Source organism: Chrysemys picta, chromosome 6, assembly GCF_011386835.1.
Source record: "Chrysemys picta bellii isolate R12L10 chromosome 6, ASM1138683v2, whole genome shotgun sequence".
Classification (NCBI taxonomy): Eukaryota; Metazoa; Chordata; order Testudines; family Emydidae; genus Chrysemys; species Chrysemys picta.
The window spans coordinates 37,962,816-37,984,732 of record NC_088796.1 but is presented as its reverse complement, the minus strand read 5'-3'; the positions used below and the strand labels follow the sequence as shown (position 1 = coordinate 37,984,732).

At 44.5% G+C, this 21,917-nt stretch overlaps 2 protein-coding genes across 3 annotated transcripts in view; one reads left to right on the top strand and one right to left on the bottom strand.

Annotated features, from left to right (window-relative positions):
• Positions 1–21,917, top strand: part of DEPDC1B (DEP domain containing 1B) — a 55,182-nt gene that overhangs the window by 1,413 nt on the left and 31,852 nt on the right. For both annotated transcript variants that reach the window (XM_042841721.2, XM_005281015.4), the window contains exons 2-3: positions 799–1,064; positions 21,033–21,168. In XM_042841721.2, coding sequence (XP_042697655.2) covers positions 799–1,064; positions 21,033–21,168 — 402 coding nt within the window. The remainder of the gene's footprint in view (positions 1–798; positions 1,065–21,032; positions 21,169–21,917) is intronic.
• LOC135972326 (uncharacterized) lies at positions 13,013–14,096 on the bottom strand. Its single transcript, XM_065549925.1, has 2 exons — positions 13,564–14,096; positions 13,013–13,457 (listed from the first exon to the last, which is right to left on the bottom strand). Exons 1-2 carry the CDS (start codon positions 14,094–14,096, stop codon positions 13,013–13,015), a joined length of 978 nt encoding a protein of 325 aa, XP_065405997.1.

The window sequence follows — 21,917 nt, the reverse complement described above, 5'->3', positions numbered from 1 at the left end:
GCAATTGAAAGAGCACAGAGTCTGTCACTGTAGTAGCTCACCTCTCCCAGGACATAGTAGCTAGGATGATAGAAGAAGGTCTATGTTGGGGGGTTTAGGTGGGCATAGCTGTGATGCTCAGGACTTTTGATGATCCGAGTGTCATAGCTACGTCACCCAAAGTTTTAAGTGTAGACCAGGCCTAAAAATGTGCGTGTGTGTGTGTGTGTTGTTTTAATCTGATTTACTTAAACCAGTGCAAATGCCTCTGCTCCTATTTCAGTTTAAGGGCCGTTTATATTGGATTTTAGTTTAAACCAGCCTGGAATAAGTTACTCTGAAACTGAGTGCCTTCATAGGCTTTTACATTGGTTTTACTACATGGGTTTCTTAACTGATTTTATGTTAAGCTGGTGTAGCTTTCTCATGTAGATGTACCCTAAGGTATAACTTTCAGAATGTATTAAATGAGGAGTTGATAGAGAATATTTGTTAAATAGAGCATGGAGTAAACTATGTTCAGCAGATTTATTTAACTTGCTTGGGGCATGGCATTGGAGACATAGCAGTGTAGGTATTTTTCATTCTGTCTAGTGGTTTTAGTCCTCAGGATAACGGCAAAACTTTGGCAATAGTTGTAACATGATTGATAACTCTGGTATCTGAATATTTGCAGTTTTATTTTGTATCCATTAAAATGAATGCCTGCAAAATGCTCTAACTGTATTGACATTGATTTCACATACAACATTGTTTCACCCTTAAAGATTATTTTTAGAGCCCTGTAATTGTATCTTTCTTCCCCCCCTTCTTTTCCAGTGGAATGAGACCATTGAACTCTTTCGTGAAGGGATGCCATTACGGAGGCATCGTAGTCTTTTCAAAAACTATGAGTGTTGCTTCAAAGCCTCAGAGGCAGTAGACTGGTTACATGAACTGCTCAGATGTAACCAAAACTTTGGCCCAGAAGTGACACGTAATCAAACAATTCAGCTGCTTAAAAAATTTCTGAAGAATCATGTTGTTGAAGATATCAAAGGAAGATGGGGCAAGGAAGACTTTGAGGACGACAATCATTTATATAGGTAAATCATTTTATGATGTATCCTGGGTGAATGTTTAGTTCTTGTGAAAGTAAGTGATTAATGACATTAGTTAGGGGTTTTGCAAACCCACTTACTTTGTGCATCTACTTATCTCTAAGCATGCTCACCTGTTATCTTTTATTACAGTCCTTCTCTTAAGTAGACCCAGAGATACTATGTTATTCTAATATTGGGAATGTTACTTGAAGCACCCTTGTATCTAAAGTTTTATTTTTTGAGCAACATATATAAACAGTTTCTAGTCACTCCCAAATAATCTGTAGTATACAAACCTGGTTTTTGCTTTCTGTGACCAATATTTTTACTAAATAAATCAAAACATACACGAAAGTCCCCAACTGACTCACACTTATGCATGCATAATTAATCACATGCTTGAGTACTTCCCGTGGTGGACTCCTGACTACACTTCTAGGAAATTTTGGTCCTCATTTGTCATGAGCATCTGGGAAAATCAACTCCAGAGGTAACTCCATTGAGTTTCTTCTGGGTCTCTTCCTCCTGTTTTCTTTCTACCTCTTGGCCTTCAGCCCCCTAAATTCCTTACTCTGCTCTGATGTTCAGGAGCTTCTGCAGGGGCCATTTTTTCCAGCACCTTAGGGAGAGAAGAAACAGGTGCTTTCTGAATCTGAATCCTTCCTGCACTGTTAGATATAGCTTAGCATGTGAACAAGACTCCACCATTCCTGTTTATCCTGAACTGCTCTTTGTGTGGCCTCTTTATTAAGTCCCATAAGTTTTCCCTTTCTGAGTAGTGTTCAATGGAGGTGTTTCAGTTGGTCCATTTATGTGTTCCTCCAGCTGTCCAATAGCATACCAGCCCTGGTGGTAGTTCTGGCTTCATTCCTAAGCCATGTACCAAATATTTTGATTGTCTTTTTTGGATAACTTTAGACATAAAGGGTTGATGAAATCTGATGATTTTCAGCATTTGTTACAAATTAATTCCATTTATTACCTTGTATTTTTCTAAGGCATTTGCTTTTGAAGGCATTTAGATGTCAGTCTGTACCTTTCATGGGCTTCCAGCTTTCACATTCATGTGTTAAGATGGAAATAACATTGGAATTGAAGGTTTGTAGTTTGGGGTGTAAATTGTAGATTTTCAATGACCAATTCTTGTTTAAACTGGAAAATGCAGCTGCAAGCTTGCTCATCATGATATTAATTCCGTCTGGACAACCCCCATTGACTTTCATGTTCGTGCCAAGGTGTGTGAATTAATTCACTTCTTGTATTCCTTTGCCTTCTAAAGTAATGCTTGAGTGGGAGTTTCTAGAATTCTTATTACACTTGTTTTTTCATAATGGATTAGTAACTTTGTCTTCTTTGCTATGCTGGACAGACTTGCAGTCCCTGATTGCATGTTAGTAGAACTCTGGCTTAGAAGAGCTACGACCGTCCAAACACTGGGTAAAACTCAAACAAGCCTGGAGATTATTTATTGTTGGGTTAAAAAGAAATTTAGGTCACCAAAAATTAAAAATCACCCTTTCATTGAGTCCGTTTTAGGAGGATGGGACAACTTTTTTTTTTTTTAAATTCTTGTCATTGAGGCCCACTTCCTTACCTACTTGAATTAATAACCAGGGATTTATCTCTAGGAAATATCAAAATGTCTATTGTGTGGAAGGGCTGAGATTACTCAATGTGGACAGCTGTTCCTTGGTCCTGGTTTGAAATCGTACCAAGAGACCTACAATATACAGATCCCATATTTTCATTGTTTCCAAATAAAATATTTTATTGTGAAATTTGGATATAAGACTGCTCTATCTTGACCTTTAACTACATTTGAGGCGATCCAGAGCAAACTGGAAGATGACAAAATATTTAATTTCTAAGACGTCTATAATTTTGATTGATAGGACAATAACCTAGATGAAAAGATGGGAGAGGGATTTGGACAAATTGATCTAGATGTGCGGGTCTCTGTATGGCAAAGGGGATATACATCTTCAATTAGTTTAGCTCACAAATGAAATTTTTATAAATTACTGTGTAGATGGCATTTGACTCCAGTTAAGATGCATCATATTTTTGCTACTAGGGATGCACTCTGTTTGAGGGATTGCAGGGAAAGGGGAACATACTTGCACATGTGGTGGTTGTGTCTAGGAATTAGATGGCTTGGGGAGGAAATTATTAAAGAGATTCATCTTATAGCAAAATGCCAGCTTCTGAGAGATCCCCCTGACCAGTTTCCTTAATGCTCCAATAAGGTTCTACATTTTAAACAGAAATGACACATTAATTTCTTTTTTATTGTTAGCAGCAAGACTTTGTATTGCATGTTATTGGAAAAATGTGACTTCTGTGGAAGTAAAATATGGACTGTCCTTGTAATGGAGCAATTTTCATGCCCAGTACATACACAAGAGACGCGTCCCCAAAAGTTATTTAGAAATTTGGTCACCTTTTTTAGCATACTCTGAGAAGGAGGACTCCTCAGCCACCAAGCCAGAATTGCTAGCTAGGTACTTTTGAATATTAACCTGATCCTGATTAACATATTACATCATACTTTACTTATTACTTAATGTTTTATTGTAACTTCACCTTAGAGGGGTTGTGAGGAGCAATGACAAGCACTCTGTGATTCCATGACAGTTTTCCCATGTAGGTGCAGGGGTATGTGTGCAAGGTTTAGGAGTGAAGGGGGCACAGGAGGGGGAGGGGGCGTAGCGGAACAGGACGGGGGTCTCTGGCTGCCCAAACAGTACTTAATTTGTGCCGTATCAGGTCATTTGGAGAGGGAGGCAGCTGTTTCTGCAAAGTAAGTCAGTATAGCTTCCCTCTCTGACCTGATATGACAATGAAGGTTTTCTAAATTGCTTGGCCGCTTAAACTGCGGTAATAGGAGCATGTGTGATTTTTACTGTCTGTCTTGATCTATCACCTCCCCTTTCCCTATATATGGAGGGTGAGGGAATATGGGATCTGAAAGGTGGGAAAGCAGCCTCATAGTCTGAGATGCAGACAGTTGTTTCACTGCCTTTTGAGATCCTATATTTAGAACGCTGCATAGATACAAAATTTGTATTTGTGTCCGGTCCGTGATATGCAAAAATGGTCCGCGGATCTAAAGTGGATATCCGTGCATTTGCAGGGCTCTCGTTATACTATAATCATTTTGTTTGTTTATACTTCTGTCACATGGTACTTTTGGAACGAGCGAATCTCCACTCAACACATTTCTTAATTAAATGTAATTTATCTTGTGACATTTTGTGACCTAAGGATTTTTTCCCTGTTGAAAAGACTTTCTTTTGAGTGCTGAAAATATCCTTTCACATTCATGTCCTCTTTTCAAATATCTTAAAGTAGTTTTGATTCTGTCTGTAGTTGGATTTTTTTTTTTTAAAGAAGATTGGAGGTCTCCTTGATAAATGCAGTTCTGTTGATATAGTATACTTGGATTTCTCCAAGGCATTTGACTTGATACATCATGGCATTCCGATTAAAAACAATCTTGCATTATATGGATTTAATAGTGGACACATTAGAGGGATTAAAAACTGGCTTGCTGACAAATCTGTGTCAATGAGGGGCCATTTCTAGAAGGCTTTCTTCTTGGTCCAACATTTTAATTTTTTTTTTTGTAATCAACTGTCTAGATGATGGTATAAAATCTTTGCTGATAAAGTGCGCGCATGACACCGATTAGTGGGATAGTAAAGGAGGACAGATTACTGTAGCAGAGTGGTCTGAATCACCTGGTAAAATGGTCACAATATAACAAAGTGCATTTTTAGAACAGATAAATGCAAGGTAATATATCTGGGATCCAAGAATGCAGGTTATGCTTAAAGGGTGCAAGACACTGTATTAGAAAGCAGTGACTCATGGCCTGTCTTCACTACAGCACTAAATCGGTACTGCTGGATTGATGCAGCGGCATCGATTTAGCAGATCTGGTGAAGATGCTATAAGTTGACAGGAGAGCGTCTCCAGCTGACATAGCTCAGTGTAGACACTGTGTTAAGTCAATGTAAGTTTCATCGCTCAGCGGGATGGGTTTTTTTACACCCCGAGTGATGTAACTTACGTCGACTTAAGCAGTAGTGTAGACAAGGCCTCAGAGAAAAACTTAGGGGTCATTGTAGAAAATTGCCTCAGCATGAGTTCCCAGTGTGGTGTCATGGCAAAAAGGACTAATCTGATCCTTGCGTGTATAGAGGGGAGTATCAAGTAGAAGAAGGGAAGTGATATTTTGTCTCTGTATGCAGCATTGGTAAGATTGCTGCTAGGATACTATGTCCTGTTCTGGTTTCTGGGCTTCAAGAAGGATGTGGAAATGCTGGAGAGAGTTCAAAGGAGGGGCCACAAAAATGATCCTAGAGCTGGAAAACATATTATTTGAGTCTTAAGGAGTTCAACTTATTCAGCTTATTGGAAAAAAAAATTGAGAGATTACTTCATTGCTATGTTTTCAGTACTTACACATGGAAAACATTTGGTAGTGAGGGGTTTTAAATCTTGCTGACAGAGGCATAAGAAAAATTAATGTCTGGACGCTGAACAAATTTAGTCTTGAAATAAGATGCAATTTCCTAACTACTAGGGCAACCAGACATTGGAAGACCTTACCGGTGGAAGTAGTTATCATCATTTGGAGTCTTTTTTGGGGGGGGCGGGGCGGCATGTCTACACTGCAATTAAATACTTGTCAGCTGATTTGGGCTTGCGGGGCTCAGGCTACAGGGCTGTAAAATTGTGGTGTAGATGTTAAGGCTGGAGCCCAAGCTCTGGGACCCCGCAAGGGTGGAGGGTCACAGAACCTGGACTCCAGCTGTAGCCTGAAATTCTACACTGCAATTTTACAGCCCCATAGCCCAAGCCAGAGTCAGCTGACCTGGGCCAGCTGGGGGTGTTTAATTGTAGACATACCCTTAGACAAGATTAGGAATCTTTTTTAAAAAGATAAACTCTAATGCATTTTTAGGGGAAATTCCTCAGCCTGTGTGCGCAAGCAGTTGAGCCAGATAGTCGTGATGGTCTCCTCTGGCCTTGGAATCTTTAACTCTATCTATTCCCCCAGTTCATCTCCTTCCTTGCTGAGCCCCCCTCTTCATTGGGAGTACAAGAATGCTTGCATTGCCCTCAGCATGCTCATAACGCTTGCATCTCTTCATTAAAGACCATGACTGTCATCAAGTTTTATCCTTCAGGGCTTCAACTGGCCACCTGCAGTGGGTAGGAAGGAGTTTTATTTTCTGCAATTGACCAGATGTATTCATCAGATTTGGGGTTGGGGAGAAATTTTTCCCAGGTCAGATTGGCAGGGACCTTGGATTTTTTTCCACCTTCCCCTGTAGCATGGGGCATGGATCACCTGGCTTGGGTAGGGGTAGTCAATAGGTGGAATGCAGGCCAAATCTGGTCTGCCAGATGTTTTTGAATTGATCCCCAAATCTTTTTATGTACTACTTATTATTTTCTCTGGACTCTGGACCTTGACTATACCTTGACCAAGAAATTTGGACCTTTTAAAAAAAAAAATTGATTACCCTTGTGCAATGGTCATCTGGTCATATCTCAGCTAATCAATTCTGTGCCATTGTGAAGGCCTCATGATTGACGGCAACTTAGTCTGTTCTGTTTTCTGCTTGTGATACACAACAACTCAGGGCAGATCTGCTGCGTAGTGATCAATCTATCGGGGGTCAATTTATTGCGTCTAGTGTAGACGCGATAAAATCGATCCCTGATCGCGCTCCCCATCAACTCCAGCTTGCGAGAGGCAGAAGCAGAGTTGACGGGGGAGCGGCAGCTGTCCTCACGGCCTGGTAAGTTGACCTAAGATACGCAACTTCTGAAGTCAGCGTATCTTAGGTCGACCTCCTCTTTTCCCCCCTCCCCCCAGTGTAGATCTGGGCTTAGTCTCCCGAGGACTGAAATGCTTTGCTCTAACAAAAGTCTTTGGGCTCAGTATAGGGGTATTTGGGTGAAATGTGATGGCTTGTGATACTTGGTAGGTCAGCCTAGTTAAACTAGTGGTCCCTTCTGGCCTTAAACTCTGCCACCAATATTTCACAATCTCTTGGCTCTAGTGGGTATTCGGTTCTTACCCTTAAATACCCAGTATATTTTGTGTTTTCTGCTTAATATTTGCAGAGACAGAAAGTCAGCTAGGCAATTTTTTGAGTGAAATCAAGAATTTTGCATGATTTCTTCTTGAATAAACACAATCTTTCTTCAAATATGCTTGATATATTTTTTTACTCGTTTAAGCCATTTATGATGTGGAGTTTGGATTTCGAGTACCCAACCATGCTCAATATGCACTAAACCAACTTTAGCTTTCCATCTTTATTTTTCAGTATATTTAATATCCTGGGAGCTCCCTCTGGTGGACTTGTCTTAATGCTGCTTTGCAACTATAGATCTTCAGCTATAATGGTGTAGGTAGGGGTGAAAAAGAGGTGGATATAGGTATGTTCCTTTTTTTAATTGAATTAACAAATAGTACACAAATTTTGGGGGCAGTAGTCACCTTTATACTTTTTATATAAACTGTTAAATTGATCCTTTTTATGGTGACTTTCAATGATACAGTACGTAAGACCATTATGGAAAGATGTAAAGGGTAGTCTTCCATTTCTGTTTTATAGGAGTGGAGAAAATAAGTGAGTAAACTCTGACTAAAACTTCCAGGCACATGGTCAAATGCCTAAATTGCTCATGAAATTAAGCCACCAAAAATATGAAAATTAAGTACAACCTAATGCAAGAGAATACTTATTCTATAATGGCAAATACCCTATGGTTTATACATCAGTATGTCCTCACTGATTGGCACAATTTGAGGCTTCAGTGCTGTTGGGTATTATATTTCAGTGTGGTGTGTAAAAGCATTGACACCTGTAGGTTTTGCAGTTTCTGGAATCTGAGCAGTTGCATTTAAAGCTGCTCAGAAAAAAGACCAGCACCTCAGATGGCTGGCTGGCATCTGGGAGGATTGTGGCAGCTCTTTCAGTACTGGTGGCAGTGTGGGTGGCACTGTCCCCAGTCACCACTTCAGCCATAAACTGCTCTGGGGTGCTGTCTCCCTCTTTCCCACCCTCTCCCCCCTCCAGTATTCTCAGCTGAAGGCTTCACTAGCCCCAAAGGTCAGCCTTGGTTTGCTGTATCTAGGGTGCTTGCTATGAATAATTAATCAGATTAGCCTTAACCATCTCAAAGCCTGAGGTGGTCCGTCCCTTGGCTCCACGACCCCAAAGAGTGACTTTGCCTAAAGCTGATCTCGGTGCTATCGGGAGGAAGTGAACGAGCCCACTAGTACCTCTTACTCTGAGAGAGGTATGATAGCCTATTTTACCCTCCTTCTAGTGGGGAAGAGGGTAGAGCTGGGGTGTGACAATCTTCCCTCACTGTACAAAATGCTGGTACTGTTGTTTATTCATAGACTGCCAGGAGTTGGCTCTATCATTTTCATTTCCTCATAGCCAGTGCTTCTGCCTGTTGATCACTCTTCCTGAATCTATGGGTTCAGCAGGGACTATAGGGAGGGCAGAAGTGGGAATGCTGAAACAATGGAGATGAAATGGAGGTTGCTTGGAAGAAAGGAGGGAGAGAATTATAGACAAAGAGACAGTAAGGAAAGCATCACAGACATGGTAATTTAAAACTCTAAAAATGATGTAGTAGTTGAAATACCAAAATGTTACATTAGTAGTGAGGGTATTAACTATATTGCTTAAAAGTCATACAACTAGAGTTGTGAAATTTGTGTGGAGGAGGCTTTTGTTGTCAGTAGTGAGAGTTCGTGCCCTTCTTCCGATACTGCTAAACCATCCCTGCCAAGGCTTTGCCATGTCTCTGGATCATAAAGATTCTTTTGAAGAGGGATTCTGGTGATGGTGGGTGTGACGTTAAACCCCATATTCTTCATAGAATCATAGAATCATAGAATATCAGAGTTGGAAGGGACCTCAAGAGGTCATCTAGTCCAACCCCCTGCTCAAAGCAGGACCAATTCCCAGCTAAATCATCCCAGCCAGGGCTTTGTCAAGCCGGGCCTTAAAAACCTCCAAGGAAGGAGACTCCACCACCTCCCTAGGTAACGCATTCCAGTGTTTCACCACCCTCCTAGTGAAATAGTTTTTCCTGATATCCAACCTGGACCTCCCCCACCGCAACTTGAGACCATTGCTCCTTGTTCTGTCATCTGCCACCACTGAGAACAGCCGAGCTCCATCCTCTTTGGAACCCCCCTTCAGGTAGTTGAAGGCTGCTATCAAATCCCCCCTCATTCTTCTCTTCTGGAGACTAAACAATCCCAGTTCTCTCAGCCTCTCCTCATAAGTCATGTGCTCCAGACCCCTAATCATTTTTGTTGCCCTCCGCTGGACTCTTTCCAATTTTTCCACATCCTTCTTGTAGTGTGGGGCCCAAAACTGGACACAGTATTCCAGATGAGGCCTCACCAATGTCGAATAAAGGGGAACGATCACGTTCCTCGATCTGCTGGCAATGCCCCTACTTATACAGCCCAAAATGCCGTTAGCCTTCTTGGCAACAAGAGCACACTGTTGACTCATATCCAGCTTCTCGTCCACTGTGACCCCTAGGTCCTTTTCAGCAGAACTGCTACCTAGCCATTCGGTCCCTAGTCTGTAGCAGTGCATGGGATTCTTCCGTCCTAAGTGCAGGACTCTGCACTTGTCCTTGTTGAACCTCATCAGGTTTTTTTCGGCCCAATCCTCTAATTTGTCTAAGTCCCTCTGTATCCGATCCCTACCCTCTAGTGTATCTACCACGCCTCCTAGTTTAGTGTCATCTGCAAACTTGCTGAGAGTGCAGTCCACACCATCCTCCAGATCATTAATAAAGATATTAAACAAAACCGGCCCCAGGACCGACCCTTGGGGCACTCCGCTTGAAACCGGCTGCCAACTAGACATGGAGCCATTGATCACTACCCGTTGAGCCCGACGATCTAGCCAGCTTTCTATCCACCTTACAGTCCATTCATCTAGCCCATACTTCTTTAACTTGGTGGCAAGAATACTGTGGGAGACAGTATCAAAAGCTTTGCTAAAGTCAAGAAATAACACATCCACTGCTTTCCCCTCATCCACAGAGCCAGTTATCTCATCATAGAAGGCAATTAGGTTAGTCAGGCACGACTTCCCCTTCGTGAATCCATGCTGACTGTTCCTGATCACTTTCCTTTCCTCTAAATGTTTCATAATTGATTCCTTGAGGACCTGCTCCATAATTTTTCCAGGGACTGAGGTGAGGCTGACTGGCCTGTAGTTCCCCGGATCCTCCTTCTTCCCTTTTTTAAAGATGGGCACTACATTAGCCTTTTTCCAGTCATCTGGGACCTCCCCCGATCGCCATGAGTTTTCAAAAATAATGGCTAATGGCTCTGCAATCTCACCCGCCAACTCCTTTAGCACCCTCGGATGCAGCGCATCTGGCCCCATGGACTTGTGCACGTCCAGTTTTTCTAAATAGTCCCGAACCACTTCTTTCTCCACAGAGGGCTGGTCACCTTCTCCCCATGCTGTACTGCCCAGTGCAGCAATCTGGGAGCTGACCTTGTGCGTGAAGACAGAGGCAAAAAAATCATTGAGTACATTAGCTTTTTCCACATCCTCGGTCACTAGGTTGCCTCCCTCATTCAGTAAGGGGCCCACACTTTCCTTGATTTTCTTCTTGTTGCTAACATACCTGAAGAAACCCTTCTTGTTACTCTTAACATCTCTTGCTAACTGCAACTCCAAGTGTGATTTGGCCTTCCTGATTTCACTCCTGCACGCCTGAGCAATATTTTTATACTCCTCCCTGGTCATTTGTCCAATCTTCCACTTCTTATAAGCCTCTTTTTTGCGTTTAAGATCAGCAAGGATTTCACTGTTTAGCCAAGCTGGTCGCCTGCCATATTTACTATTCTTTCTACACATCGGGATGGTTTGTTCCTGCAACCTCAATAAGGATTCTTTAAAATACAGCCAGCTCTCCTGGACCCCTTTGCCCTTCATGTTTTTCTCCCAGGGGATCCTGCCCATCTGTTCCCTGAGGGAGTCAAAGTCTGCTTTTCTGAAGTCCAGGGTCCATATTCTGCTGCTCTCCTTTCTTCCTTGTGTCAGGATCCTGAACTCGACCATCTCATGGTCACTGCCTCCCAGGTTCCCATCCACTTTTGCTTCCCCTACTAGTTCTTCCCTGTTTGTGAGCAGCAGGTCAAGAAAAGCTTTGCCCCTAGTTGGTTCCTCCAGCACTTGCACCAGGAAATTGTCCCCTACGCTTTCCAAAAATTTCCTGGATTGCCTGTGCACCGCTGTATTGCTCTCCCAGCAGATATCAGGGTGATTAAAGTCTCCCATGAGAACCAGGGCCTGCGATCTAGCAACTTCTGCTAGTTGCCAGAAGAAAGCCTCGTCCACCTCATCCCCCTGGTCTGGTGGTCTATAGCAGACTCCAACCACGACATCACCCTTGTTGCTCCCACTTCTCAACTTTATCCAGAGACTCTCAGGTTTTTCTGCAGTATCATACCGGAGCTCTGAGCAGTCATACTCCTCTCTTACATACAACGCAACTCCCCCACCTTTTCTGCCCTGCCTGTCCTTCCTGAACAGTTTATATCCATCCATGACAGTACTCCAGTCATGTGAGTTATCCCACCAAGTCTCTGTTATTCCAATCACATCATAGTTCCCTGACTGTGCCAGGACTTCCAGTTCTCCCTGCTTGTTTCCCAGGCTTCTTGCATTTGTGTATAGGCACTTAAGATAACTCAATGATCGTCCCTCTTTCTCAGCATGAGACAGGAGTCCTCCCCTCTTGCGCTCTCCTGCTTGTGCTTCCTCCCAGGATCCCATTTCCCCACTTACCTCAGGGCTTTGGTCTCCTTCCCCCGGTGAACCTAGTTTAAAGCCCTCCTCACTAGGTTAGCCAGCCTGCTGGCGAAGATGCTCTTCCCTCTCTTCGTTAGGTGGAGCCCGTCTCTGCCTAGCACTCCTTCTTCTTGGAACACCATCCCATGGTCGAAGAATCCAAAGCCTTCTCTCCGACACCACCTGCGTAGCCATTCGTTGACTTCCACGATTCGGCGGTCTCTACCCCGGCCTTTTCCTTGCACAGGGAGGATGGACGAGAACACCACTTGTGCCTCAAACTCCTTTATCCTTCTTCCCAGAGCCACGTAGTCTGCAGTGATCCGCTCAAGGTCATTCTTGGCAGTATCATTGGTGCCCACGTGGAGAAGCAGGAAGGGGTAGCGATCCGAGGGCTTGATGAGTCTCGGCAGTCTCTCCGTCACATCGTGTATCCTAGCTCCTGGCAAGCAGCAGACCTCTCGGTTTTCCCGGTCAGGGCGGCAGATAGATGACTCAGTCCCCCTGAGGAGGGAGTCCCCGACCACCACCACCCTCCTCCTCCTCTTGGGAGTGGTGGTCGTGGAACCCCCATCCCTAGGACAGTGCATCTTTTGCCTTCCAATCGGTGGAGTCTCCTTCTGCTCCCTTCCCTCAGATGGGCCATCTAGTCCACTCTCCGCATTAGCACCTGTAGAGAGAACATGGAAACGATTGCTCACCTGTATCTCCATTGCTGGTGCATGGACGCTCCTCTTTCTTCTTCTGGAGGTCACATGCTGCCAAACCTCCTCACAATCCTTCTGTCCCTGCTGCGCCTGCTCTGAATCTTCAGAACAATGTGGCCGTAGAAGCATCTCCTGACGTCTGTCCAGGAAATCTTCATTTTCCCTTATGCAACGCAGAGTCGATACTTGTTTCTCCAGCCCTCGAACCTTCTCCTCCAATATGGAGACCAGCTTGCACTTTGTACAGACAAAGTCACTTCTGTCCTGTGGAAGAAAGACAAACATGGCACAACCTGTGCAGGTTACAACAGCTGATCGCTCACCTTCCATATCACCGTCCTCTTAGGAGCTTCCTCAACTGTTGCAGGAACTACTCTGAGAAACCTGCAGATGAAAGCCTCAGTGCACTCTCCCCACGCGAACTCCCAGGCAAACTCCTGCTGTTAGCCTCTGCTGTTCGCCGCTCAGCTGGTTCGCTGCTGACTGCCCTTATATACCAGTCAGGCCCACTCAAGGCCCACCAACACAGCCCCCCTAATGCAGCACTTAGCGTACCTCCTCTTGGACAGCTCCCAGGCAAACTCCTGCTGTTAGCCTCTGCTGTTCGCCGCTCAGCTGGTTCGCTGCTGACTGCCCTTATATACCAGTCAGGCCCACTCAAGGCCCACCAACACAGCCCCCCTAATGCAGCACTTAGCGTACCTCCTCTTGGACAGCTCCCAGGCAAACTCCTGCTGTTAGCCTCTGCTGTTCGCCGCTCAGCTGGTTCGCTGCTGACTGCCCTTATATACCAGTCAGGCCCACTCAAGGCCCACCTGGAACAAAGCACTCCCAATTCACACTTTTCAAACAAACAAGCAAGCAATCAAGCACACGGTCAAACTGACCAACTGTCCCAGCAGCAGGCACTCAGATACTCACCAACACAGCCCCCCTAATGCAGCACTTAGCGTACCTCCTCTTGGACAGCTCCCAGGCAAACTCCTGCTGTTAGCCTCTGCTGTTCGCCGCTCAGCTGGTTTGCTGCTGACTGCCCTTATATACCAGTCAGGCCCACTCAAGGCCCACCAACACAGCCCCCCTAATGCAGCACTTAGCGTACCTCCTCTTGGACAGCTCCCAGGCAAACTCCTGCTGTTAGCCTCTGCTGTTCGCCGCTCAGCTGGTTCGCTGCTGACTGCCCTTATATACCAGTCAGGCCCACTCAAGGCCCACCAACACAGCCCCCCTAATGCAGCACTTAGCGTACCTCCTCTTGGACAGCTCCCAGGCAAACTCCTGCTGTTAGCCTCTGCTGTTCGCCGCTCAGCTGGTTCGCTGCTGACTGCCCTTATATACCAGTCAGGCCCACTCAAGGCCCACCAACACAGCCCCCCTAATGCAGCACTTAGCGTACCTCCTCTTGGACAGCTCCCAGGCAAACTCCTGCTGTTAGCCTCTGCTGTTCGCCGCATGGAAATATGGTTGTGATATGAATATGGTATGACTAAGATACTTTATGCAAGATGGCTCATGTAAGGTATCATTGGAAAGGTTATAATTTACTGAATGTGTTTATCCAATTTGTATGCATTTATCATTTTTGTATCTGAAGCTGGGAATATTGACCATGTCTCTGTATTTCAAATGTGCTACATTGGATGAGGCCAAACAATGTTAGTGGCTTATTAAAGAAATGCACACAAGCATAAGGATTATCCCAGGAACTGTGTGCAATAGAAACCTCTGAGATAGCTCTATACAATGGGAATGTTTGACAGAGTAGTGAGCAAAAAATGTTTCCCGCAGGTAGTGGGAAGATATAAAAGAGGGACAATGACAACATGAAGAGTCCTTACTCTCCCTACAACACCACAGCTGAAATACCTGAGGGAAAAAGATACAATGGTGAGAAGTGATGGTCCCAGACTAAGATCTTTAGCCTATGTATGAAAACCTGGGAAAGCCAAGGCAACTTGTGCCTTGAGAATCTGCCAGCCCGTTTATCACTCAGGGTGAGAATTTATTAATTTGTATCTTTCCTATGTAATGTGTTTAAGCTCAGTCTGCGGCTTTTGTTTATTGATGAAGGTAATCTGCTTTGTTCTTTTTGCCATCTCTTTAACCACTTAAAATTCACCTTTTGTAGTTATTAAACTTATTTCTTGTTTATAATAAAACCCAATTTATGTAATTTCTAACTGGGAGGGCAAGAAGTCGTGCACATCTCTCTTCACATTGAGGAAGAGGTTGGATTTTTATGAGCTTGTGCTGTGCAGATTTTTCTATACAGTGCAAGACAGTATTATTTTGGGTTTATCTCCCAAAAGGGGTGTGCACGCGAGTGCTGGGCGAGTCCTCTCACACAGAAGTGACTTCAGTCTGTGACTACAGTGGGGTGTGTGTGCATGTGCACGCGCGGCTGGAGAGTCTAATTTGGCAACACAGGGAGAGAGAACCCTGGCTGGTTGAGGGGGATCCAACCCGTTACAGTGGTGGTTTGGGAGTGGGGTGTGCTTGTTCATTTGTTTGTTCAAAAATGCTTCCCCATGTAGGATAATCTGTACCCCGAAAGGACTTTTATCTTGCATACTGCTCTTCCACCCCCAGATGCAGGTACAGAGAACCTGCAATCTACTCAGCATGGGTGGAGTCACTTGCACTAGCTAGTTCAGTTTTGTTGACAAGGTTTTCTTCAAAGCTCAAGGGAAGTGTGTGTGTGTGTGTGTGTGTGTGTGAGCAAATCCCTTTGAAAATCAATGAAAATGTTTGATCAGTTGGAGGAGAGGGTAGTGAATTTTGGGGAAAATTTCTCAGTCCCTCGAGTTAAAATATCTCCTTCCTGTAGGGGGCAGGCCTAAGTTCCTTGTTAGCTGGCACTTCTGTGGGAGTTTCCCCTTGGTTGTAGGGACTGTGCATGGGCGGTCAGGCTTAATGGTTAGTCAGGTTCCAAGCCAAAGGTGAGAGACAGAGTCGGATGTCAAACCAGGGGTCGAAGTGTTGGGTAGGGTGTAGGCGCAGGACCTGGAGTGAGGCAGGTATCAGGAATAGATGGGAATCTGGGTTAAGGAGGACAAGAACCAAGAACAGCCAGGGAGGCAGCAAAGCAGGGCTCAGGAATCATGTAAATAGGCAGAGTAGCAGCCAGCCAGGGATTCCTTTAGTTGCTTGGACAGCTTCCTGTGACTCTTTCTGGTTTAAATAGAGCTTTCTAGCTAATTGGTGGTGCTGGATGCTTCTCCCAGTAAGGAACTTTGAGGGTGGGAACCTTTATGAGCTAGTTGGCTCCCTTCTCTAGTTGTTCAGGTGAGCTGCTGGGTGGTGGCCATGTGCTGAGCACTGCCTGGGGACCCGTAGGCCTGGGTTCAAGCCTGTGATCCCTCACATTAGCTGGTCACATCCTTCTAGGGTCCAGTTCCTCAACTACGCTGGCCGGGGAATTGAGTCCCTTCTTCCTAGGGACTCTTGAGTTAGCCCTTCTGGGGGTTCTAGGCCCATATTAACTTCACCTCCTATTTCTTAGAGTACTCCCAATTCTGTCCCAAGATAATGGGATAAGCCAGTGTTGAGACCAGTCCCACTACAAGGATCATAAGAATGGCCATACTGGGTCAGACCAAAGGTCCATCAAGCCCAGTATCCTGTCCTCTGACAGTGGCCAATGCCAGGTGCCTCAGAGGGAATGAACAGAACAGGTAATCATCAAGTGATCCATCCCCTGTGCCCCATTCCCAGCTTCTGGCAAACAGAGGCTAGGAACATCACCCCTGCCCATCCTGGTGAATAGCCATTGATGGACCTATCCTCCATGAACTTATCTAGTTCTTTTTTGAACCTTGTTATAGTCTTCACAACATCCTCTGGCAAGGAGTTCCACAGGTTGACTGTGCATTGTATGAAGAAATACTTCCTTTTGTTTGTTTTTAAACCTGCTGCCTATTAATTTTACTTGGTGACCCTTAGTTCTTGTGCTATCAGGAGTAAATAACACTTCCTTATTTACTTTTTCCACACCAGTCATGATTTTATAGGCCTCTATCATATCCCCCCTTAGTCGTCTTTTCCAAGCCGAGAAGTCCCAGTCTTACTAATTTTTCCTCATATAGCAGCCGTTCCATACCCCTAATCACTTTTGTTGCTCTTTTCGGAACCTTTTCCAATTCCAATATCTCTTTTTTGAGATGGGGTGATCACCTCTGCACGCAGTATTCAAGATGAGGGCGTACCATGGATTTATATGGAGGCAATATGATATTTTCTGTCTTATTATCTATCCCTTTCTTAATGAATCCCAACCTTCTGTTTGCTTTTTTGACTGCCACTGCACATTGAATGGATGTTTTCAGAGAATTATCCACAATGACTCCAAGATCTTTCTCTTGTGTGGTAAAAGCTAATTTAGACCCCATCATTTTATATGTATAGTTGGAATTATGTTTTCCAATGTGCATTACTTTACATTTATCAACATTTAACTTCAGCTGCCATTTTGTTGCTCAGTACCCAGTGTTGTGTATTCCCCTACAGTTAATTGTGCATGTGCACTAACATAGTGCTTAACACCTTCACAAATACATTGTAAGAAAATAGTTTCTCTCAAGGTTCGGGACCACACTTGGAATCCACCAGGCTCATCACCTCTGTCCCATGTACACTGATAGGGACAGTTAGTTTAGCTGGCGTTAGCTTATGGGCTTGGCTTTCCACTATAGGGGCATTCATGATACAGGTGTCGTCGCTGCCCATGTGAAAAGCAGACTCCCACAGCTAGCCCGTGGCCTAATGCTCGAGGTAGCCTCTCCCTGTGCAGTTCACCAGCTCCTACTCTGTGGTTTTCCTGGCAAGGGGACTTCAGGTTTATCTGAGTCTGGGCCTAGAGTGTCTGGATTTTCCAATGGGGACCAACCTGGGGCCCTTAGAGGCTGGTGCCTCAGGTCCTGAACCAGGCCGTCAGGCCTCTGATCCTTCCAGTTAGGTTCTCTTTCAACTCGAGAGCCGCCTTTTATCATAGGTGGCCCTCATGTGACATTGCTGAAGCTTCTGCAGTCAGATAGTACTCCATAAACTGGACTGCATTGGCTATGGTTTAAGTACCTAATCCTGAGCCCCGAGGCAGGAGTATATGGGTGAATTGTACTACCAAGATGAGCTCAGCAATTTGGACTCTAAGTCTCTGGGTTCAACCATTGCCAACAAAAGTGTCTCAATCTCTGGACCACTACTTGGAGCCTGGCTCCCTGCAGGTATTGTCCTCATAGAACCACAGTTAAAAGGTCCCACTGTGATATCAAGGTAGTCCAATATAGCTGCTTTCTCCTGGGTGTAGTCTTGTGCTGCTGCTGAGTTTAGCCCATGGTACATAACCTGTGCTGGCCTGGTCAGTAAGGCGCTAACAAGATGGCCCACTGCTCAGGTGGCCACTTGGCTGCCATTGCCTGTTTCTTGAATGTCTCCAGGAGTACGTCCAAGTTATTGCGAGTCTCATTGGCACAGCCACACCTCCAGGGGCTGTCAGTCAGGCCCTAGAGGCTACATCAGAGCCACTATCTGTTGGACCAACTGCTGCTGCTGTTGTGCCCCTAAGTTCTGGATTAGCTGTTGCTGAGGGGCAGCCATCTGTTGCAGAAGCTGCTTCTGCTGGGCCCACTGTTGATGGTTCTTGGTCATCCACTTTAGAAGATGTTCCAGATCCATGTCATGTTACATCTTTAGGCCTACTGTATTTGGCAGTCCCGGTCACTCAAGCCTCCCCCAGGAGTGAGAAGACAATGTCTCTATTCTTCATCACATTGTCACCAGGTTCCTTCCCCAGAGTGCCCCCTGGACTAGGCCCCTGCACTCACCAAGGCCTCTGCTCTGCAGAGCTGGGCATTCCATCACACTAGTCTAGTTGTAAGGGACTCGGCCTCTGGTTGAGCCCTGGACAGTCTGCCCCTTCCGGGGTTGTCAATGAACACAAAAAAGAAACACAAATGAATAGTCCCACAGTCTGAAGAAAGAGCACCGTACCAAACATGTTCCTGTTAAGCTATGGTCCCATAGATTAATATAGGGAAAATAGTCCCCTCAAATAGATGGATCAGCATCAAGCCCTCTCTTCCTCTAGAGAGGTGCTGCTGTGCAGTGGTCATCTGAAAAGCTGTTGCCTTCAGTCAACCCTTTCTCCAGGAGCTGGAGACTGGAGTTCTGGTCTGCCATCAACAATACTATGTCTTTCCTTTTTAAGTTCCTCCAAATCTGACATTTCTTACAGGTGTGGTGGGATAGCATATAATAAAAATGGAGATATACCTATCTCATAGAACTGGAAGGGATCTTGAAAGGTCATTGAGTCCAGGCCCCTGCCTTCACTAGCAGGACCAACTACTGTCCTTGGCAGTTTTTTTTGTTTTTGTGTGTTTTTGTTTTGTTTTTGGCCCCCTCAAGGATTGAACTGTCAACCCTGGGTTTAGCAGGCCAATGCTCAAACCACTGAGCTATCCCTCCCTCCCGAAACCCATATTAGCTCATTAACCCTGTGTTGCCCAGAGTGGGATTTGTTATACTGCATCACAGTTCACAATTATTGGATCGCTTTTTTGTATTGGCTACAGCTTTCCTTCTGTTTACCCAGAAGGAATTGGAATCTAGACTTTCTTCCTAAATGCTTCAAGTTTCTCCAGCTCTTCTACTGTCAGGAGAAAGTCCTCCACAGAGAACTAGTCTTACCTCTTAGGCTCTTCTCTTTCTTTTTACATGGGTTTCATGTTTTAAGATTTATTTGATCATTACTGTAACAAGCCTTTTTTAATTTCAGATTTCCAGATGTTATGAACAGTTCATTGTTTAGTTGCATGGTTGCGACACAAGCGGTAAATCATACAGTTGACTTAATTTATTATTTTTTCTTTAATCTTTATTTGGTTTTTGAAAGTAAAACACATCCAGACTGGACAAGCAGGCACCTTTCCCAAACTCCGTAAAACAAAGTACATACACTATAGCAGGGGTGGGCAAACTTTTTGGCCTGAGGGCCACATCTGGGTATGGAAATTGTATGGCGGGCCATGAATGCTCATGAAATTAGGGGTTGGGGTGTGGGAGGGGCTGAGGGCTCCGGCTGGGGGTGCAGGCTCCAGGCAGCACTTTCTCAAGCAGCTCTCGGAAGCAGCAGCATGTCCCCTCTCCGGCTCCTACGCGGAGGCGCAGCCAGGCGGCTCTGCACGCTGCCCCATCTGCAGGCACCGCCCCTTCAGCTCCCATTGTCCGCAGGGCCACAGTACAAGTGAATTGAAGGACCGGCAGGGCCCTTGCCGAGCATGGGCCTGTCACCATTATAAACACGGTACTGTTCGGGCTGGATTGGGGCCGGGGGAGGGGCACCTCTCCCCACCGTGGCAGGTCCAGGACTGGGGGAGAGGCATCTCTCTCCGCTGCAGCCCTGAATGCCTGCACGGTGCTTAATAGGCTGCTGCGCAGGAACCTAGGTGATCAGCAGCTGTGTCTGAGCACTTGGGTTACCCTAGCTCAGGTGTGAGCAGCCACTGCAAGGTCACACTCAAGTTACTGTGTTCTGACTGATGCTTCGTTGATCTGTGTGTATCACTAGGATCACTGGGAACATAATCCATGGTTCTTTGTACTGTTGTATGATGAGCTGCTCTGATTGTTTTCCAGTGAATTGTGGGAAAGCTTGTCTTTCCTTCTGGGAACACTGAGAGGGATTTGGGAAATAATTGGAGGACTGTCAGCATTCAAATGACTTGCCTTGTGTCCTCACCCCAAAGGGAGTGGGTTACCAGCTCACGTGAAATCCTTACTTGGAGTTTTAGACGATAGCCCAGTGATTCTCAAACTTTTTTACTGGTGACCCCTTTCACATAGCAAGCCTCTGAGTGTGACCCTTCCATCAATTAAAAATGCTTTTTTATATATTTAACACCATTATAAATGCTGGAGGCAAAGCGGGGTTTGAGGTGAAGGCTAACAGCTCGTGACCGCCGATGTAAGAACCATGTGACCGCCTGAGGGGTCCTGAACCCCTGCTATAGCCCCAGATAGCCAGCTAGCTAGTGATGAAAGCACCACTAACCTAGAGAGAGAGTGTTTTGTATGTGAATGAGAAGGATCTGAGGGATAACATCCAAGAAGGAGCCCAAATGATCTCTTCAGTGAAGATGTAATCTAAGAGGTCCAAATGAGTGACAACCCACCTGATTCAGTGAGAAAGCAGAATCCACTTAAACCTTTCCTAGCAGGATCAACATCTCCTAATGTGGAGAAGTATTCAGGCATACTAGATTTATATATGTGTACCCACATATTAAGTAATATAGAAAGACACAGGTTGAAAATAGTAAATATAAAATTGCACAGTATTTAGAAGCCTTTTTTTGTTGTTTGTTTGAAGTATTATCTTTAATGTTGTTTAGATTTCCTCCTTCCTCACCACTGAAACCATATCCAACAAGGCCTCCATATAGAAAGGAAGTAATTAAATTTCCAGACTGGAATGTTCCTGAAGCAGGCACTTCCCAAGAACACATCCCAGTGAAGCCTCTCATGATGGTAAGATTTCTTGTTTCCAGTTTCTAAAATATTTGGTATTCTGAAAGGAAAATAGGTAATGGGAAGGGATAAAATAAACTAACGATCTCTTCTTTTTTGATGTATAGTGTTTGGCTGTAGAAAAATGAAAAGAAATAGATTTTTGTATGATGAGTTTTTGCGTAGAGGAAGCCATTGTTCTTTCATTTTTAATTATAGTTCATTGGTTGTTTTGATTTTCTCTCTCAAATGGGTTACTTTTGTCGTTTGATTATTTTTATGTTCACAAATTACATTAAATTCTGTACTTGGTAAATTCTGTAAAGGATAAATTCATAAATTTGAGAGGGTTCAGAGAAGAGCTACAAGAATGATTAAAGGAGTAGAAAACGTGCCTTATAGTGATAGACTGAGCTCTTTAAGTCTTTCTAGCTTAAAAAGACAGGTGAGTCCATAAGTATCTACATCGGAAACAAATAGTTAATAATGGGCTCTTCAGTCTAGCAGAGAAAGGTATAACACGATCCAATGGCTGGAAGTTGAAGCTAGACAAATTCAGACTGGAAATGTGGCATACATTTTTAATGGCGAGAGTAATTAACCATTGTAACAATTTACCAAGGGTCGTGGTGGATTCTCTATCACTGACAATTTTAAAATAAAGAGTGGATGTTTTTCTAAATGATATGCTAGGAATTATTTTGTGGAAGTTCTATGGCCTGTGTTATAAAGGACACAATAGTCCCTTCTGGCTTTGGAATGTATGAATC